Source organism: Antechinus flavipes, chromosome 1 (genome assembly GCF_016432865.1).
Source record: "Antechinus flavipes isolate AdamAnt ecotype Samford, QLD, Australia chromosome 1, AdamAnt_v2, whole genome shotgun sequence".
NCBI classification, from domain to species: Eukaryota; Metazoa; Chordata; class Mammalia; order Dasyuromorphia; family Dasyuridae; genus Antechinus; species Antechinus flavipes.
This window is the reverse complement of record NC_067398.1, coordinates 584824722-584845711: the sequence shown is the minus strand read 5'-3', so window position 1 is coordinate 584845711 and position 20990 is coordinate 584824722. Positions and strand designations below refer to the sequence as shown.

Sequence of the window (20990 nt, the reverse complement as noted above, 5' to 3'; positions counted from 1 at the left end):
TCCGCTGAGATCAGCACCGCTCTCGTGGAGGCTGGAGAGGGAGCTGGAGAACCCTGGGGTGCGGGGAGAGGCGGTGCCTCGGGGCACGAGGAGGTCTCGGATCCAGCCTGGGACGAGAGAATGCTGAGCGTTTGTCCCCCACACTCGCGTCACACATCCCGGGCAGACGGAGAAGACGTGTTCTCAGGAGTGGCAGGGGGGTGGGGGTGGAGAGTCAGGGAGGGGGAGAAGAAGGAGCCCACAGAGCCTGGTGGCTCAGATGGTGAGGAGGGTGGGGGCCTCGCTTCCAGCTGCGAGCCAAGCCTAAAGAGGAACAACGAAGGCAGGAATCTCAGACCTAAAGGGAGTCTGCGTCCTGGCAATCTGAGCCCAGAGAACTGCTCAGGTGGTTGATAAGGGAAGGGTCCAACAGCAATCTGATGTTGAGTAAAAGCGAACCAAAGTCGAAGCACTGCAAAACTCAGACCAGGATGGGTGATAGTCACACTCTTCCTTGAATTAAACTGCTATGAAAACACTGACAGCTTGCAGTCCCCAGTCTGAGCTATCCCCCAAATTCAGGGACTATTCAATACTCAGTATTCCAAGAAAACAGCAAGTGGAATAGCCTGGACCTTCCCTTCAGAAACATGAAGAACCTGGACCTAAGATTAAATCTGAAGCCAGAAAGTAGTTTAGAAGACTGAGCAAAGAAAAAAGAATCCTAATCTAACAAGCTACTATGGTGAGGAATGCTAAAGGTACAAAGAAAAGAGTGACTACAAAATATCTCCAATGAAAGCCTCAAAAAATTAAACAAACAAACAAAAAACAGACAACAGAGTTCAGGTACAGATTTAATTAGGATTCCTGAGATGAAACAAGAGTTGAAAAAAAAATTAAGTACATTTATAAATAAAGAGAGGATTACAGGGGGGAACATGGAAAAGAAATCAGAGTTTGGTAGAATGAACTGGAAGGACAGTTAGTAGCTTGGCAGAAGTACATAGCTTGTCCAAGTATCAAACTCCTAGAAAATTAGATGGACAAAACAGAAGTTAAAGACTCCATGAAAAACAAAAAAAATATATCAAAAAACAAATCAAAAGGCTGAAAAAATAAAGAAAGAAAAAGTACAAAGTATCTCATAACAAGTGTTATGAAAAATAGATTTAGGAGGAAAAATATAAAAATTATTAATTATCTGAAAGCCACGACCAAAAAATGACATTCTATTTCAATAAATATTTGGGAAAAAAACCCTGCTCAAATGGAAGGTAAAATGGAAATTGAAAGAAACCACTTATCATCTAAAGAAATAATAACAAAGTAAAAATTCCCAGGAACTTTATAGACAAAATTCAGGTTTGCCAGGTTAAAGAAAAAAATACTCTAAACAGCCAGCTAAAAAAGGAATTCAAAAACTGAAGTGTCACAGTTGGGATCACACACAATTTAGTAGACAATGCTATAAGTAAGCAGTAAACTTGGAATATTTTATTCCAAAAGGTAAAGAATATGGGATTAGAGTAAAAAATAATTTATCCAGCAAAACTAAATACAATGAATATTATATGGAGGGAAAATGGACTTTTCATGAAATAGTGGATTTCTAAGCATTCCTGATGAAAAGATCAGAGCAACATATAGATATGAAATTTAAATACAATAATTAAGAGAAACATAAAAAGGAAATGCAAATGAACAATGATAGAGAACAAGGATAAAGTGATTCTATTCTAATATGGAGAGATGGTATACATATCATTTCTGAATATTATCATTTCAAAGTTCATGGAAGGACTCTAGAAAAGTCCTGGGATCAAGTTTTATCATGTTCTGATGATCTTGAGAAGAATGAGAGAGAGGAAAGAGAAATACAGTGAATATGGGTAGCTTGGATGAAGAGAGGGAAAAGAACATTAGGAAAAATAAACTTATGTAATTAGGATATACAAATAGACATCTATGGAGGATTTCGGGAAGACTGCAGACTATGTCAGAATATTCAAATCCAGACGTCCCCCACAAATGAGACAAAATAACATCTAAAGTGATCAAGCAGTTAAAAACAAATAGGAGTAGGAGCAGAACAGTGGTCCTTTGCACAATTGAAGAAAATCTGAAAAAAGACCAAACGACTGAGGCACACTCTGTAAAATCCAGGTTAGTTCCACTGAAATAATCAGTAGGTAGCCTTGTGGTAAGCAAAATTGGGAGGTAGCCTTGGTCCCAGCCACAGAACTTCCATTTCTTAGAAGTGTAGGGAATCTGTCTCTGAGTTGGAAAAGATGGAATGCCAGAACTTAGCTGTGCTGGAGACTCAGAACTGGATCAGAAAGAACCAGTACATGCAGCATGAGTGCAAGAAGCAGTGGGGCAGGAATGCTTCGGGGTGCTAATAGTTATACAAGGAAGGAGAAGTTCTTAGTTTTGAGTTCCAGGCCGGAAGGGCGAACTAAAGTAGGACCTGAGGACAGAGGCACCATTTCCCCAATCCCCCAACTTATAAAGTCTTATTTTTAAAAAATGAACAGGCAAATGTGAAAGAAACCAGTCATAAACAGTTTACTGTGAGAATAGGGAAGACTGGAGGTCCTTTCTTCCTCCCTCCTCCCCCTTTGTCCACATAGGTCAGAATATTCAAATCCACTACATACCTAGGGATATTCTCAGAAGGGTATGTATGGGAGTGGGAGGAAGGGAAAGGTTGATGGATGGGAGAGAATAAGGGAGGAATCCTTGGGCTGGGGTGGGAGGAAGTAAACAAATAGTAAGGCAAGCTAGCAGGAGAAGTAGAAGAATCAGCAGGGATAGGAAACAAGAGGTACAGACCAACATAATAATAATGATGAGAAGTACAATTTATTAGGAAAAAAAGCAGGGATGGCAATCATTAATTTCAGACAAAGTTAAAGTTAAAATAGATTCAATCAAAAAGAGAAAAACAGGAAAAGGATATTATATGTCAGTCATATTAATATTGTTTCAGACTATTCAAAACAAGTAAGGTTGGGATATTGGCATAGGAAATAATGAATTAGTAGATTTAGAAAAATATGGAAAGACTTGGAACTAAGACGATTGATGGTATCCAACTTCAGAGAAACAACTGCAAACAAATGTAGCACAATCTGACACAGATGCATATAAATGTATATGTGTATATACATATATGATTATAGGTATTTATGTACATGTATATATATGTATGTATGTATGTATCTAAATACATACATAAATATATCTATGTTTAACTGCAGCCTGCTTGGGAGGAGGTGGGGGGAAGGAAGGGGGGAAAAAAGAATAAAGTAAAAAATACATAGCAGAGAACAAAAGAAAACCTACAAGAAAGCAAAGATGGACAGTTTTGAATACAATGTATTCTATTATTATATATACTTTCTTGAAATGGAAATTCATTGTTAAATATTTTGAATCCTCTCATTCTACTATGTGAATATGACAATGTTTTTACTTTTTGTTTTTCTTTTCTATTTTGGATTTAAATTTTAAATTAATAAACATATTAAAAAAATAAAACCCAAACCAAATAGACATCTATATGAAGAAGGAGGAGGAGATGCAAGGGAGAATTGTTGACATTTGAACATCATTTTTATCTCAACTGGCCAAAGGAGGGAAAAATTCATGCTCACAGGATTGGGTACAGAAAAAATATATTTTATAAAAAAGGAAAATAGTAGGAAAGAAGGCAGAGAAGGGAAAGAGGTAGATGGAGGATAATATTAGGAGACAGATTAGTCCTAAGCAAAATAAACTCTTACAAATTCTAACAAAAAATGTGCAAAAATATTTATAATTTTTCTTGAGGTAGCAAAGAATGGGCATCTGAAAAAGTACGCATTTGAATAAGTTATGACATATAAATATGATATAATAGCATTGTGCTATAAGACATGATGAAAGAGATAGTGTCAAAGAAACTTGGGAAGAGTATGAAATGATGCGGAGTGGAGTTAATGAAACCAGGAAAACAATAAAATAAATAAAAATTGCTTTGAGGAATTAGAAACTTTGATCAGTGTAGTAACTAATCATGATTCCAGAAGACTAATGATGAAAAGATACAGAATGAGACATATTATTTTTTTTGGATATGGCCAAAGAGGAAAATTTGTTTTGTTCAACTATTCACGTTTGTAATAGGAATTTTGTTTTTCTTTCATTCTCAATAGGAATAGGTGGAAGTTAAGAGTGGAAAGAGGGCAGATTTTTGCTGATTAAAAAAAAAGATACAATATAATTTTTAAAAAAAAATCATTGACAGAAGCTTACATATAATAAGACCTATTAACTTTTTGCCTAGGCCTAGTAACTTGAACTCATTGAAGGCAACTCGATGCTCCTAAACATTTCTTCTTTTATAATAGATTTTTTTTTTTAACCATTGCTAATCTTTATTTTTAAATGATTTCTATTCCAAAGACTATTCTTGGAACAGAAGAAAGTAGCAAAGTAGAAAAGTTAAGGTCAGCCTTTTCATTTACTTCTTAATAATATTAATTAGATTCAGAAATGAAGTGACTTGGCTAAAGTCATACAACAGAATTGAATTTAGAGCCCAAATCTTACAAAACCCAGATCAATTTTTTCCCTATTACCAACTGTGCCATTACTTCTAAATTTAAAAAATCAACCATTGATGATACAGTGACACCAATAATAAATATTTACAAATTGACCAGAAGGTATAAAATATTATCTTAGGTCTAGGGCAGATAAGGTTTCTATAGTACAGATTTGCTGGAATGAACTGAATTAGATATGATCTAGGCCCTGACTCCTAGGAGCAAATATGGATATTTGACTACAAAGTATTGATATTAAAATGAATGCAAATAAAAGTACTAAAGCATATTTTTCAAGACAGTAGATTAGTTCCAAGATTCGCCAATTCATTGATGGATCTGTGAACTCACAGATGTGAGAACTCTTTAATGCCCTCCAATCCCATAAAATTCTCCTCCATTCATGTTTTTCTGACATTCTCCAAGTTGAATGAAGTCAAATCAACAATCATTTATTAAGCACTACAGGAGGTATTCATCCAACACGATTCTCAAGTTCTATTGATATGGAAAAGCTATCAGGGGAACAGTAGACTACTACTACTTCAACTGACTTTTTTTCATGATTATAATACTTGCTAATTAAAATGTAATATTTTCATTACATATTGGAGAGGATGCTGGGGATAAATGCCATTATTTTCAAAGTTAAATTATATCAATATAATAATGAATACTATAGATGATATTAGAAAGTAAACATTAAAACTTTTTACATCTTAGAAATCTTTAGAAGACATTATTGTCATGATGGTGATAAAGTGGTGCTATTTGTTACATAAATGCTTAACTTTATGATCCTATTATATTCTCTATTTGGCTATGTTGAGAAGCAGCAGATGGGAAAAACATTTATACTCTGATCCTAGTCATAACTCCTTCAGAACTGAGTAGGAAAGGTATATACTTTATTCAAGAAGAAACAGGATTCCACAATGAGCTTTTGGGTCAAAGTCAGCAGAATTACCTTGGGTAAAATAAAAACTAAAAAACTTCTCAAAGGCTCAATGGTCCAAATGATGCAATTTGTGCCAAATATAGAATATTTTCCTTAGTTTTCTCTTTTATGTATTCTAACTTTTATCTAATGTTTGCATTCTCTTGTCAAATACTTTCTTGCATAAAGCACATATCTGGAAGGCAGAATCTTCATTACATGCCTAAAACTAATCTTTTGGTTCTGTAGATATTTAAAATCACACACTTAAGGCACCTCCTTGTTTGAACATGAAGCATGAATGGTGACAAGACAGTTTAATGGAGACTTTAAAAATTCAAAATTTCCTGTGAAGTACTGGCATGGTTGAAAAATTTAATGGTTTATTGCCTTTTTGGTGCTCTTCTGCTCTGTGGTAATTAAACTGTATTACTTTCCTCAATCACAAGATAATATTGAGCAGGAAAATAAACCATCTTTGACATGAACAGGAACTAACCCAAATCCTGACACAGGTGTGAGAGTTGACTGTTTCTAGCCAAGTCTTTCCCCTTTTAGAGAAGGACATAAGGTAAAATACTTAATTTCTTTTCCAGGTTTCAATTTCAAGGTATTTCCTCCTATCCTCTTGACCATTTAAGGCAACGCATGAGTGAACATTTTATTAGTGACCTCTGTTTATTGCTTGGTTACAAGTAATCTATGCAGGTGTCTCTGAAGAGAAACAAAATACATGTCAAAAATGTGATCTCTATATTAACCAGTTGCATCAGGCAGCACACATCAAAGCATAAAGTTTTAAAATTATCATAGTCATGTGCATCAATATTTGTCTATAATGGATGAAGTTCTATTCAAAATAATTTTAGAGTTAATTTCCTTGATTTCTAAGGTGATTAAGAATTCACACATATTTTAAAATGAGAGATGGTGTGAGATAATGGAATAGAGAGTCAGGCGTCTGGAAAACCTGGGTTCAAGTTTGTACTAGGACTGAATGATCTAAAGTCAATTCATATAATCTCTCCATTCTGCCTTATATTAGACTTCCTGATATACTTATCTATATTGCCAATGAGGCTTTAGTTGTAGAAGAACCCCAATATCTTGGTGTCTGGTGTATCTTCTCTTGCCAGATGATCTTCAGAAGCTTTCTAAGATAATTCAAACTGGCTCAATTTTCTAGCATGGCGCTGGTATATTGTCCAGGTTTCCCAGATGTAATGTTATTTTTTTTTTCAGTTTTTTGGGGGGTCTCTAGGAGCAGCCTTTGTTTCAGTTCAGTAATCATCACAAGAGTAGCTAGGTGTTAAAGTCCAAATCCTTTATTGTCTCCTTGCCTGGGGCTGGGCAGCTTTTTGGAGAGGCCTTCAGGAGTCTTGGTTTCATTGGAGGAAGTGCAGGAGGCCAGACCAGCCATCAGGAGCCTGACTGAAGGTGAAATGAATTTCTGTCTCTTTGGCTTCAAGAGCTTGTAGTGTGTCCTCTGTGGCTCTCAGTCCCTGCTTATATGCTCCACACTGAGTATAAACTAATCATTATATCACTAGGAAACCATTATCTGTTGTAAGATTAAATCAATCATACTGAACCATACTAAACTAGATAACCATTGTCTCATCAATTCTACTTAGTTAGTACCTTGTAAGCATCCTTTGTTTCAAGTTCAGAGTTCTGGCCCATAACACACAAACATATAACAATGAGGTCAGCACAACAGCTCTGTAGACTTTCAGTCTGATAAGCAACTCAATACCTTTCCTCTCTCATATTTCCTCGGAACCTCTCAAACTCGGAGCCAATTCTGGCAAAATATAATTCAATCTTATTATTAATGTGGACATCCCTGGAAAGTATATGATCAAAGTAAATGAACTTATCCACAACATTTAAATTTTCTCCATTTGCTATAACTGATAGTTCCATGTATCAATTGGCTTGACAGCATGCCAATGCTGCATGTATTTTCTTGGTATTAATTGTTAAGCCAAAATTAGCATAAGCATCAGAGAACTGATTCATACTTTTTTACAGCTCATTTTCAGAGGCTGAACTGAATGCACAATCATCTGCAAACAAACAGCAACTTTAATCAAGTCTTTCACTTTAGTTTTGATTTATATTTTTTTCAAGTTGAAGAATTTACCATCAATGCCACTGCCATGCCAGGAAACTGAATTGTTTCCATTTGAATTATCTTAAGAATATTCTGAAGATCACCTGGCAGAATAAGATACCAGACTTTGAGGTCTTTTTCTTGAACTAAATTGCCAAGCATTCTAATTCTACTGCAGAGAGCACAATTCCACTGGGCTGGCCACATACTTCAAATGCCAAAAGTACACATGCCAAAAAACCCCACTATTTTATGGAAAGCTCATACAGGGCTAGTGCTCACAAGTGGTCAGAAAAAGCACCATAAAGACACTCAAGGACTCTCTTAAGAACTTTAGAACTGATGGCACAACGTGGAAGACACTGGGATAGGACCATGTCAGAGGTGTTGTGCCCTATGAGCAGAACAGAATCAAAGTAGCTCAGAAGAAATGTGAAATGCACTAAGTCAGAGAGTCTACCCAAAATGTCCAATCTGTGGCATCTGAGCTCATCTTATTCCGATAGGCCACGGTGAAGCACACTGTAACTTAACTGTAACATGGTGATGTCCTTTGGTCCTTTTCAAGATCGAAGAACACCAACCAATCAACCGAGGAGTTGGTTCAATCTATGAGACTCTAAATGCAAAGCTGTTAATCTAATTCACTTGTGTACATCTTGTAATACCTAGCACAGCACCTTGTATGTAGTAAGGATTCAATAATTAAATGAAATAATTTAGGTATTTTCTTAACTTTAGTGATTTCCTTAGACTCTGTATCACCCATAACTCCACTTCACACTTAGCTCACTTATAATTCCTACTTTATTGTAAATACTCCATACAGTGGAGGAGAAAATAGGAAAGAAGAGGATGCTCTTTTCAATGAAGTTCAAAGGAACCCAGATTGAGGGCTGAAAATGAACTCAGAAGCAACTAGCCCAACTCTTCATTTTATGGATGAAAACCCTGACACCTTGAGAAGTGAAGTAGACACATCAGAAGTGGAATTTGAATTGAGATTCTCTGATTGCAGAGCCAAGGCTCTTTCCAAATCATGTAGTGTACTCCTCTGCAATATCTCCCTACTTTTCACTGAAAAATATGGGCATAGAAGCCTTCAGATTGTGATGTCTGTGCTCCTTATATTACACTAGATTCCCCTAATCCACTGAGACAATCTGTATAAATTTGTATATATTGACCAAAGTTTGAACTGGCTTACTGTCTGGTAAAAAATGAAATTGATTCATATATTTTTTTCTCCCTCTAATAAATCACATTAAAATGTACTGCTTTGTAGCTTGCTGAAGAAATTTTTTATTACTGAATTATTATTAGTGAAGCATTTTCTAAGTTTTTAAATATTTGAGTAAAGAAACCTTTTCAAAATATATTCAGGAGGATGGTACACCAAGATGGTGGATGTCCTAAGAAGCAGTGTGGTGAATTCTATTCCACCACCTTTTCCAAACAGATCTAGAAAATGTACTAGACCAAATCCTGATAAAGAAATTCAGTCATACATGACTCTCTTCAACAATGAGATGATTGAAACCAGTTCTTAATTGTTCAGTAATGAAGAAAGTCATCTACACCCAGAGAGAAAAATATGGGAAATGAGTGTGGACCACAATATAGCATTTCCACTCTTTTTATTATTGTTTGCTTGCATTTTTGTTTTCCTTCTCAGGTTTTTTTCCTTTCTTTCTAGATCCAATTTTTCTTTTACAGCAACTCAACTGTATAAATATGTATACATATATTGTATTTAACATATACTTTAACATATTTAACATGTATGAGACTACCTGCCACCTACGGGAGGGAATGGGAGGAAGAAGGGGAAAAGTTGGAACAGAAGTTTTTGCAAGGGTCAATGTTGAAAAATTATTCATGAATATATGTTTTGTAAATATAAAGCAATAAAAATAATAAAAAGAAATTCAGTCATAGTGACTCTGATATATGAACAATAGCAAAGAACTATAAAAGGATAAACTGGTTATATTCAAATATGGGGAGATGACATACACATGTGTCTCAAGTGAGAGTAGTTCTGGTATTTCTTGATGATCTAAAGAAAATAATAGAATGAGATGGGAAGAGAAAAGAAGAAGGAAAAGCACCTCTAGGGAAAGTTATCTCATTTAGTCAGGGAGCTCCAGGAGATATCTATGCAAACAATGAAGAGGGAATGTGTGGTAGCAGCATAATGACTAATCAGGATTCCAGACGACTAATGATGAAACTGCTACCTAACTCCTGATAGAAAAATGAAGGACTTAGAATGTAGATAAATATTTTTAGCTCATGGCTAATGTGGAAATTTGTTTTCATTCACTAATGTATTTCATTCATTCACATTCAATCACTTTTGTTCTTCTCAATTGTTTTATTCTCAAGAGAAAAATGGATGGGGGGGTTGCCTGACAAGGTAGAACTTGCTTCAAATAAATAACATTTTTAAAAAAAAAATTCTGAGTTGGGGCAGCTAAGTGGCTCAGTGAATAGAGCCCCAGCCCTGAAATCAGGAGGACCTGAGTTCAAATCTGACCTCAGAGACTTAACACTTCCTGGCTGTGTGACCTTGGACAAGTCACTTAATGTCAACTGCCTCAGCCAAAAAAAAAAAAAAAATTCTGACTTGTGAAATTTCAAGTCACTCTATGTAGATTAAATACCAGTATATTCAAAAGCTAAGGAATAGTGTGAAGTATGTTCCACAAAAGGGTCAAATTTATTTCTTCTCTTCAGTATGGAGATATTTTCTAAAAACATGGAATTACTTATGTTACTACCTTCATTGATTTAGGGGTCTTCAGCTGAAGCACAAGAATGATAAAGCATCTTCTACTAAGTACAATCATCCACATCAGATCTAAAAATTATTTTTTGTTCTCTTTCTGAAATGTAAGTGGATAAAAATGAAGTTGGGTTGTGTAATACAATGTGTGATACATGGAAATCAGCTAGAGAGGAAAGAGATGGTGAAGCCTTTTAACCATTAGACTTAACAATTTTTAGTGTGGTATCTTGTATTAGCCAATATAAAAAGGTGGCTATCCTTTAACAATTTCCAGTTATGCCTTTTAATTACAAAAACAGCCTTTGTATTATTCTAGAATTTAATTATATTTGTCCTATTTTAAGTTGCTTATGCTCTCTCTCAACTAGACTTTATCTTATAATTTTAGTATGACTAGCCTATGTAATATTTGGTGTCTGAATAACTAATTAACAAGTCAAATAATGGAATCAGAAAAATAATAGTTCAGCTAAAAAATTGAATGAAAATGAAATTATAATATAGGTGAACAAAAAATAGCATCTTTTGAAGGCAAAGCCAAATAGTTATTAGTCTGCACTTCTAATTTTTCAGCCTCTTAAAGCCTACTTTTCATAATTTCAGAAAAAAATTATTATGTCCAAATTTCCCTTATCTTATATAGATGGAAGAGAAAGAAACACATCATGTTTAAATATGCAGTAAATTACCCAGAGCATGAATTTAAAAAGGCAGCATGACCACCTGCCTAGACAAATAAAAAACCCCAAATATCCTTTTCTTCTTTATTCTCAAGTTTTATCATGTATTTTTTTCTCTATCCCAGTACCTGACTCTTCCATGTCACTGGTAATTCTTCTTTAAAAAAGGCTACCTTCTGAGCACAAGATGGAAGTACTTACAAATGAACCTATTAAAAGACAGCTCTCATAACCAGGATGGGACTTAAGTTGTACACAAAAGGGTCAGAGAAATGGCATTCTCTATTAGCTCAGCTAGAACAACAGTAATTCACCTTTTGCAGTTGCTTGGGGCCTTTTGCAGTTATTTAAAAACCAAAAATAATATAAACCTGAAGTTGAGGCAGAAAATAGTACAGTTGAATATTTTTAAACTTGTTAGAAAAATTTTAAGAAAAAGTCAGCTGGTTGCCCATTAGAAAACACTGAATGAAGCCTTCTAAATTTTTTTTAGATGGAATAAGGAAACTGAGGAATACAGGAAGGTAAGCTAAGGTCATTAAGGGCTTGAACTGGTGAATTCTCAAGTCGATAGGCCATCAAGATTACTTTAGTTTTCCTACAGACTTGGTCAGACCCTCCACCCTCCATTTCTCATTTCTCAAAGGAAAGACAGCTAGATTCTAATTCCAAGAAATGATGTGTAACAATCTGGAAAGGTTTGGGGACAATTCAGGAATGTGTGTGTATGTGTGTGTATAAAATTTTGTAATTAAAAAATGCTATAGTTCCTTCAATGGGAATTTTATCCTTTCCCCCCCTTAGGATGTTAGTGCCTCCCTCTTAGAAATAATTTTGTATGTAATTTTCTACATATAGGCTATTTTTCACAATAGAATATAAGCTCCCGGAGGGCAGGAACAACTTTATTTATGACTTTATATCAACATTTCCCAGCATATAATCAATACTTAATATCTGCTATTTGAATGAAAGAGTAGTATCCAGAAAAGGGGCAGAGGATTTCAAAGAGGATGGGTAGGTTGGGATAAAGCAATCACTTTTATTTCCAGGGATGAAAAGATATTTGAAATTGTTACAAATGACCTCTACAACTCTATCCACTCACTCATTCACACACATTCCATTTTCAGTTGGAAGTGTGTAGGAGAATAATTAATTACACAACTTGAAAATTTTATAGGTTCCCTAAAAACTCCACAAAGCTATGAATGAAATTTTCTTCTACATACATATACATACAAGTGATAAGAAAATAGGGTAAATAAAATACTATTTTCCTTGGAATATAATATAATAATAAAATAATACACTAAAAAGGTAATAGAGAATATATTTAACCCCACTTATTTTTAATGTCAGATAATTTCCATTCTTCTCAAATACCTAATGTATATTGAAAAAGTCAAAAGTCTTTGCCTTTGAAGCATACATGGTTCTTATTGTTTCCTTTTTTCTTTTAAAAATTTAAAAGAATACTGTTCAAAATAAAACTATAGGTTAAAAAAGATGATAATTACAGGATCTATATTCAGCATAAACTCTTAAATAGTCTTCACTATATTCAAACAAACTAAAGAAGAGAAAACAAGAAAAAAACTACTGAAATGAACAATTAAATAGCTAAAGCACACTCTTTACTTTAGGTAAAGAATCCCAGGGATGGTTACAGAATTTATGACACAAGCAAAAAGCAACATCTTCAAATAGTTTTATTCAAGTGCACTTTATAGTAGGAGGCTTTTTATGTGATTAATGGAAGAAGAGAGACAACTACTAAAAGAATCTTTTGCCTAAAAAGAGTTTCTAAAAAGCAGTTTTCTTTTCTCTATGTAGATATGTTCTGCAGTTGCAATGCAAGACTTCCATACAATACCAGCTCAAAATTAAAATTCTGGGCAGGCATTCAACTTTCATGATTATGTCCATTCTTTACTGAGCATGGGAAATGAGTGCTAGAAAGTTATTTATTGAAGATATTCCCATAGTACTCTTAATAGTTTATTTCCAGAAGAGGCCCTGTCCCTGTATACTATCTGAGTAAGTGAAAATTATACCATGTTTCTTGTGCTATATCTTAGAAGTTTCAGCAATGTAACAAAATTATATTTTAAAAACAGGCTTTTCTTAAGGTTGGGCCACAGCAATTTTCCAAAGGTGAATTTTAAGCAATAAGACAATAGGCCAAACAATTTTCACAAATGAGAACCTCAATCCCAGAATGATTTATGAGCACATTTCAAATGAAGCTAAAATGCAGAATAACCAATTGGCACTTATTTTAATTATAGCTTCCCAAATGTCTGGCACAAATGATGACAGTACAACACAAATCAGGTAATAGTGGTTACCTCTGTGGTCTTGTTTGATGGTTCCAGTCCAACCATATTTACTACTATTAGCTGATGGAGGAGCTGAACTTGAGCCACACTTAGGAAGAAATCCAGACTTGTGGTTATGTTCACTTCCAAGGAATGGCCACACACTAAAATCTCCTATGGGAGAAGAAGTCAAATACCAGATAAAATAGACATACCAGATAAAATAGACATGCCAGATAACTTACGTTGCTAGATAACAAGATTATCATTACTTCTTATCTGTCATTTATTAGCTTGATGAAAAGTGAACTGAGACTACAATTTCTTTATTAAGTGCAGAAGAGTGTCATTTACACATCATAGGAAGGGAGAAATCCTGAAATACTGGCTAAAATGTAGATAATATATAATCAACCAATAAGAAATGACTTTCATATACAAAGTCTCTTTCTGCTTTTTCATATTTGAAACTACTATTACTTTATTTTTCATCTTATTGCTCAGGAAACAGAATGGGATTCTGTAGCAAATTTTCCTTCAAAGAAAAGATTCCTTATGATTTATAATGAAATGCTGTGTTGAAGCCAAGGATAGCGAGGCTAATTAATTTCATTTCTCCTTTAAGTTGCTAAGACCTTGGGCAATACTAGGTGGTCTACTACTTAATTGGTGCAACACAACATAACTGAGCTTTTGACCATTCACTGTTGGAAAACAATGCTGAGATGGAAAACAGAGATGAAGAACAAAAAGTTCAGCAACTCCCCCTTAATAAACCCAAGCAGTGCTTCTTGTCAGAAACTTTAAGTGGATAACGTTCAGTTGTCTGCAGATCTAGCAGATGGTTTAGTGTTTTTCAAGTGATTGTATTCAAGGATATTATGATGGGCCCAAATTTTGTGGACATTTTATATTGATCTTTTCTCTCCTCTGATTGTATTCTACCACATACAGAACTAACATATGTCATAATTTCTTATGAGATTGTAAGTTCTTTTAGGAACGGAATAATTTTTCATCTGTAAGTCTTCAGCATCTTTCACAGTGTTTTGCACATAGCAATCACTTAATGCATAAATACTTAAATTAAAAGAGGGGTATGAGAGTATAAAACGTTCAGTGTAATTGAACTTATGCAATTATAATTTCCTTTGCCAAGGCTTCCTGGATTCTCCCCTCCTCAATTTTTTTGTGCTTTTTCACTCCTCAAATATTCCTAGAACTGGTTTGATTACTTTTTGTACCTCTTTGCTCTCTTATTTTTTATGCCATAATTTTCCAACAGAATTTAAGCTTCTTCCAGATATAGATAACTTAACTTTTGTCATTTTACTTCATTAATCAGTTTACTGTCTTATGCATAATAAGCCTTCAACAAATGATTCATGAATTGAATTTATGGAATCCGATAAAAAGGAAACTCACACTAACGGTTTCAACAGACTACGAAGAGATTACTGCAACAGCAAGAAATAATACCCCAGAACTTATTAGATATGAGCATTATTCCTGCCTTGGTAAATAAAGTCATGTGTCAAGAGATTGAGCCTTCCTGTGCTTCTGTTTTCTCATCTACAAAAATGGGCATAATGATGCTGTCTACTCTTTCTCAAAGAAGTATGAATAAAGATAAGAATAGATTATGTATGTGAAAATGCTTTGAAGAAAACAGTGTTAATAGTTTTCATTGTGTAAAATGTTTTATAAATATTTTTATATAACAAATTTCACTTATAATACAAATAATCTGTGATATAGTCAATAAACATTTGCAATTCCATTAAATTTAATATTCACTTACTAAATGTCTACTAGCCTCACATTTCACTAAGTACCAAAGATAAGCTAAGACATAAATCAAAAAAGTCTCTACCCATAAGACAATTATGTCTTATATGTTCTTATATGTGGGGGGAACAATATGTAAATGGTGAACAAACATATATAAAAGATTAAATGACATGCAGATTATAATTTTTGACAAGTTGTTATTTAGTAATTCTTTAGTCATTTCTGACTATGACTAGTTTTTGTCAGTTTTCTTGGCAAAAATACTGGAATTATCTTTACCATTTCCTTTTTCAGCTTAGTTTACAGATGAGAAAACTGAGACAAACAGGCTTAAGTGGCTTGACCAGGGTTACACAACTAGGAAATAATCTAAGACTAGATTTGAAATCACAGACATGAGTCTTTTTGACTCTAGGCCCAGCAATCTATCCATCATGCCAACTGACTTTCTATGCTCCTTAACTTAGTATCATCTAATTTTAAATTGTATACTAACCTCTGTATGCAAGTTTTCTGGTGAAATGATTTTGGTGAAAATGATTGCGGGTGCTCCAGTTATTCGGACAGTAAAATCAGTCAAAATTGGAGTTAAAATTGCTCTCCTTTCCTGATGTCTCTGTATACTGAAACAAAAGTAAGTGTAATTAATGTCCTTAACATTTTTCTGCAGTTAATTTTCATTAAAGCTAAACAAACAATTAACAGTATATTTATTTACACACATGCATATATATATAGCCATTGTTGTAAAATCAATCCTTCTTTACTGTAGTAGAACAGATATACTTCCATATTTCAGACAGAGAAACAAATATAATTGAACTTCATAGAATTGAGTGACTTGCTGAATCACAAAACTGATAAGTGTGGGAGCCAGAATTTGAACATGGATTTTCTAATTGCAAGTCTCCTATACCTTTATTATACTGCCTATAAGAAAATTCACTTTAAGATAATGAATTCAACATGCCCTTTATTATAATGCAAACAATTAATTACATAAAATAATGTGCTAAGCATTAGGGTAGTCATATACAGTTTAAGATTAAAACATGGTAAAAAAAAATTAAAACACGTAAGAGGGTGAAGTCATGATGATGGGATAGAGACCAAGCTATCCCAGATTTCTCTTCAAACAACTAAAAAATATTCCCTCGAACCTAATTCCAGAGAGGCAAAACCAACAAAAAGATCAGCTGAAACAATTACAACTTAGAAAGTTGGCAAGAAAGTTCTATCTCTATCAGGGTGGTCAAGCTTGGAGACTGCAGTCTCAGTCCACACCATAGGCTCAACTGTGAGCCTTGGAGATAGCTGCACCAGCAATAGTTGTTTGGGAGCTCTCAGATCCTAGGTGGTGCCGGGAGCTGGATGACTGGTTGGAAGGAGATTACAGGAGACTCTTTGCTGACATTGGTTTCAGGATACTGCAGCATTATTCATACATAGTTCTGTGTGTTAGTCCCAGTGCCAAAAGGAGCAATAGCACTCGTGGCCCCCAGGGAAGCAGGGATCCTGATTGTGATTTCAGGGTGAATAGCAGTGCTTGAAATTGCTCAGAGAGAGAGTAGAAATCATTCTACTACTAGTTCTAAGATAGAGGGGAGCAGTGGTAATTATAGAGGCCAGAGAGCAGGGTACTTGATCAGAGTCTCAAGGAAAGAAGGAATACCAGTACTAATAGGTACAGGGGAACATGGCTTCTTCCTGGGTAAAGATGAGAGCACAGACTGGGACAGCAACAGCCTTACCTACTTAGATAATACTTAGATACCTATTCAGTTTGGAAGCACTGAAAGCCTACAGAACTAGCTCTAAAAAACAGCAACAACCAAGAGCAGAAGTCTATCCCTCTATTCTAGAAGCAGAGTCCAACTTTATCATAAAGTTAAAAGTAAAAAAAAAAAAAAAATTGAGCAAACAATTAAAAAAATAATAAATAAAAGAAACTGACCACAGAAAATTGTAATGGCGATAGAGAGGACCAAGACATGAAGTCAAAGAGCTACATGCAAAGTCTCAAAGAAAAATGTGAATTACAGCCACAAGCTCAATCCCCTTCCCCCAAAATTACCGGAAGAGCTCAAAAAGGATTTTAAAAAATCAATTAAGAGATATAGAAGGAGAGCAGGACCAGGAGACCATTATACACTTCAACAACAATACTATATGATGATCAATTCTGATGGACGTGGCCCTCTTCAGCAATGAGATGAACCAAATCATTTCCAATAGAGCAATAAAGAATTGAACCAGCTACACCCAGCGAAAGAATTCTGGGAGATGGCTATGAACCACTACATAGAATTCCCAATCCCTCTATTCTTGTGCATTTTTTATTTCCTTCACAGGCTAATTGTACACTATTTCAAAGTTCGATTCTTTTTGTACAGCAAAATAACTGTTTGGACATGTATACTAATTTTGTATTTAATTTATATTTTAACATATTTAACATGTATTGATCAACCTGCCATCTGAGGGAGGGGGTGAGGGGAAGGAGGGGAAAAACTGGAACAAAAAGTTTGGCAATTGTCAATGCTGTAAAATTACCCATGCATATAACTTGTAAATAAAAAGCTATGATAAAAAAAATTAATTAAAAAAAAAAGAGATATAGAAGGAAAATCTGAAAAGGAACTGAGAGTGATATAAGAAAATTATGAAAATAGAGTCAACTTGGTAAAAAGGCACATGTGCGCACGCACACACATACACACACACACACACACACACACACACACACACACACACACAAATATAATGTCTTAAAAACAGAATTAGCTGGGGCAACTAGTTGCGTATAGTGGATAGGGCACCAGCCTTTAAGTCACGAGGACCTGAGTTCAAATCTGGTCTCAGACGCTTAACACTTCCTAGCTGTGTGATCCTGGGCAAGTTACTTAACCCCAGTTGCCTCAGCAAAACAAAACAAAAACCAAAACAAAAAATAAAACAGAATTAGTCAAATGGTAAAGGAGGCATAAAAATCTATTGAAGAGAACTCCTTAAAAAGCAGGTGGTCAAATGGAAAAAGAGGTACAAAGACTCACTGAAATATTTCCTTAAAAATTAGAATTGTGTAAGTACAAGTTATTAACTTCATGAAAATATTATAGCACAATAAAATAAAATCAAAAGAATAGAATAGAAAAAAAATTTAGAAGAAAATGTTAGTCACTGAAAAAAAAATTGATTTTTTTTTTCCAGAGGAGATCCAGGAAAGACAATTTAAGAATTACTGGATAATCTAGAATCATGGTCAATAAAAGAACCTCAACATCCTATTTCAAGAAATTATGTAGAAAAACTGCCACAATATCCTAGATAAAGAAGGTAAAATAGAAATTAAAGGAATCCACTGATCATGCCCTAAAATAGATCCCAAAAAGAAAAACTTGTGTGATTATTATATCCAAACTGCAGAGCTCTCAAGGTTCAAGAGGAAACATATCATAACCAGCCAGAAAGTAGTGACTGAAATATCATGGATCTACAGCCAGAATAACACAAGATTTAGCAGCTTCTACATTATAGGAGTGGAGGGTTTAGATATTCTGTAGGTAGAGCATCTAACATAATGCTCAAAGCCTCATTATTTTTCCTTCTAAACCCTCCTGTATTGCAAAGTTTACTTTTTCTACTGAGTGCATCATCATTCTTCTAATCACCCTTCACTCGCAATTATGATATCATCAATGATTCCTTGCTCTACTTACATATCCAGTCATCACTTCTACCTTTGTATATCTCATGTTTTTCTTCTTCTATCTATTCACGAAACAGTATTCTGGTTCATGTCCAAATTATTGCTTGCCTAACTATTGCAATAGCTTTCTTTTAGTGTTTATGCTTCAAATCTCTCCCAATTCAGCCTTCACTTATCTAAAAACCTGATTTTCCTAAGCATTGGTCTAATCATGTCACTCTCCTACTTAATATACTTCAATATCTTTCTATTACCTCCAAGGATAAAGTTATGACCTGGTCCTTTCCAACTTTCCAGTCTTCTGAGGCTTTTCTGTCCTCTGTATTGTCTATGATCCAGCTACATTTGTCTTCATGATATTACTTGCAGGTGACATTTCATCTTTTTCACTCCCAACTCTTACCGAACTTGTATTCCTTTAAAACTCTACTTAAATGCAACATTCTGTAGGAGGGATTTCTTGGTCCCCTGAGTTATTAGTCTTCTTTTCTGAGACAATCTTCCAATTACACTGTATATATCTTGTATGTGTTTATTTATATGATATCTCCCATATTGGAATGTAAGCTCCCTATGGCAGAGACTGTTTTCACCTTTTTTTTCCCTGTAATCCTAATGGTTAGCACAGCATCTATCACATAGTAAGAATTTAACAAAACATTTGTTGAATGACTTACTGTCTTAAATAAGTACTACATTTATAAGGGACTGTCATTCTCACTTGTGATAATTACCATTATCTTCTGTATCATTATTGCAGGGAAACTAAAGGACTGACTGATGGATGTGCCATAGATATATTGCCCTGAAATGCAGGGCATTTGACAAAAATATTTTGTGATATTTCAATGAAAAAATAGACAGATGTTGTCTAAATGACTGTGAAGGTGATTCAAATTGGCTGAATAATAGGATTCAAAATTGTCCTATTATTCAGCCAATTTGAATCACCTTCACAGTCATTTAGACAACATCTGTCCCAAATGGAGTGCCACACAGTTCTAGTCATGCTGATGCTTTGTTCAGCATTTTGACTGATTACTCAGTTGAGCCCAGCAAACTTATCAAATCTGTGGATGACTTAAAGTTGAAAGGGAGAGTTAATATCCTGAATGACAAGAACCAGAATACAAAAAGTTTGTGACAATCAAGAAAAGACAAGTTGCATTGTTTTATTTACAGTACTTTTGGGTCCCAAGATCAAGTACTGAAGTGACTAACATTTTTAAATGTATGTCTAAAAAGAATAATGAGTGATCAAAATAATTTTTCACATTTTACACTTTGTGTATAATCCTTTCAAATTCAGAATTTTGATGTTTTATAATTCAGAAAATTTAAAAAAAAAGTATTTTATGTATTTTAAAATAACATATTTGATTCTCTAAACTGTAACACATCTGTGGTCTTTATTTTGATCTCCCATATTTTCAAGCCTTGTCCATGTGTGAAAATAACAAAATAATAGTAGTCCACTTGCTAGTAAAATAAATAAAAATAACATAGATCTTAGATTGCACAACTGTTTCACATTCTGAGCAGAAATTATATTTGCTCTACATGCAACTTAATATTTGCATTTACTGAATTAAAAAATTACAATAACAATAACTAATTTGTCTAACGTTTTTAGGATTTGTAAAACACTTTTTTCCTTTTCTTATTTCACTAATAATTTAAAATTTCTTTTTATTATTTTAATAGTATTTTATTTTTCCAATTACATATAAAGATAATTTAACATCCATTTTTGTAAGACTTTGAGTTCCAATTTTTGTGTCTTCATTACCTCCTCAAGACAGCAAGTAATCTGATATTGGTTATACATGTATTATCATTTTAAACATATTTCCATATTAGTCATATGGGGAAAAGCCACAAGAAAAAAAAAAGCAAACCATAAAAAGAGAAAATAATTTAAAACATACATTATTTTATTTTATTCTCACAACAACCTTATGAAGTGAGTCCTATTATCATTCCCATTTTATGGATGAGGAAACAGAAGTTGAGAGAAGTTGTTAACTGACTTTCTCAGTTTCACAAAGCCAGTGTCTGTGGCAGTTTAATAAAC

At 34.2% G+C, this 20990-nt stretch overlaps 1 protein-coding gene across 2 annotated transcripts in view; it reads right to left on the bottom strand.

Annotated features, from left to right (window-relative positions):
- The window catches only part of VPS13B (vacuolar protein sorting 13 homolog B), a 1012351-nt gene that overhangs the window by 320404 nt on the left and 670957 nt on the right, over window positions 1-20990 (bottom strand). For both annotated transcript variants that reach the window (XM_051970918.1, XM_051970917.1), the window contains 2 exons: window positions 15704-15830; window positions 13447-13590 (listed from right to left, as the gene is read on the bottom strand). In XM_051970918.1, the coding sequence (XP_051826878.1) occupies window positions 13447-13590; window positions 15704-15830 (271 nt within the window). The remainder of the gene's footprint in view (window positions 1-13446; window positions 13591-15703; window positions 15831-20990) is intronic.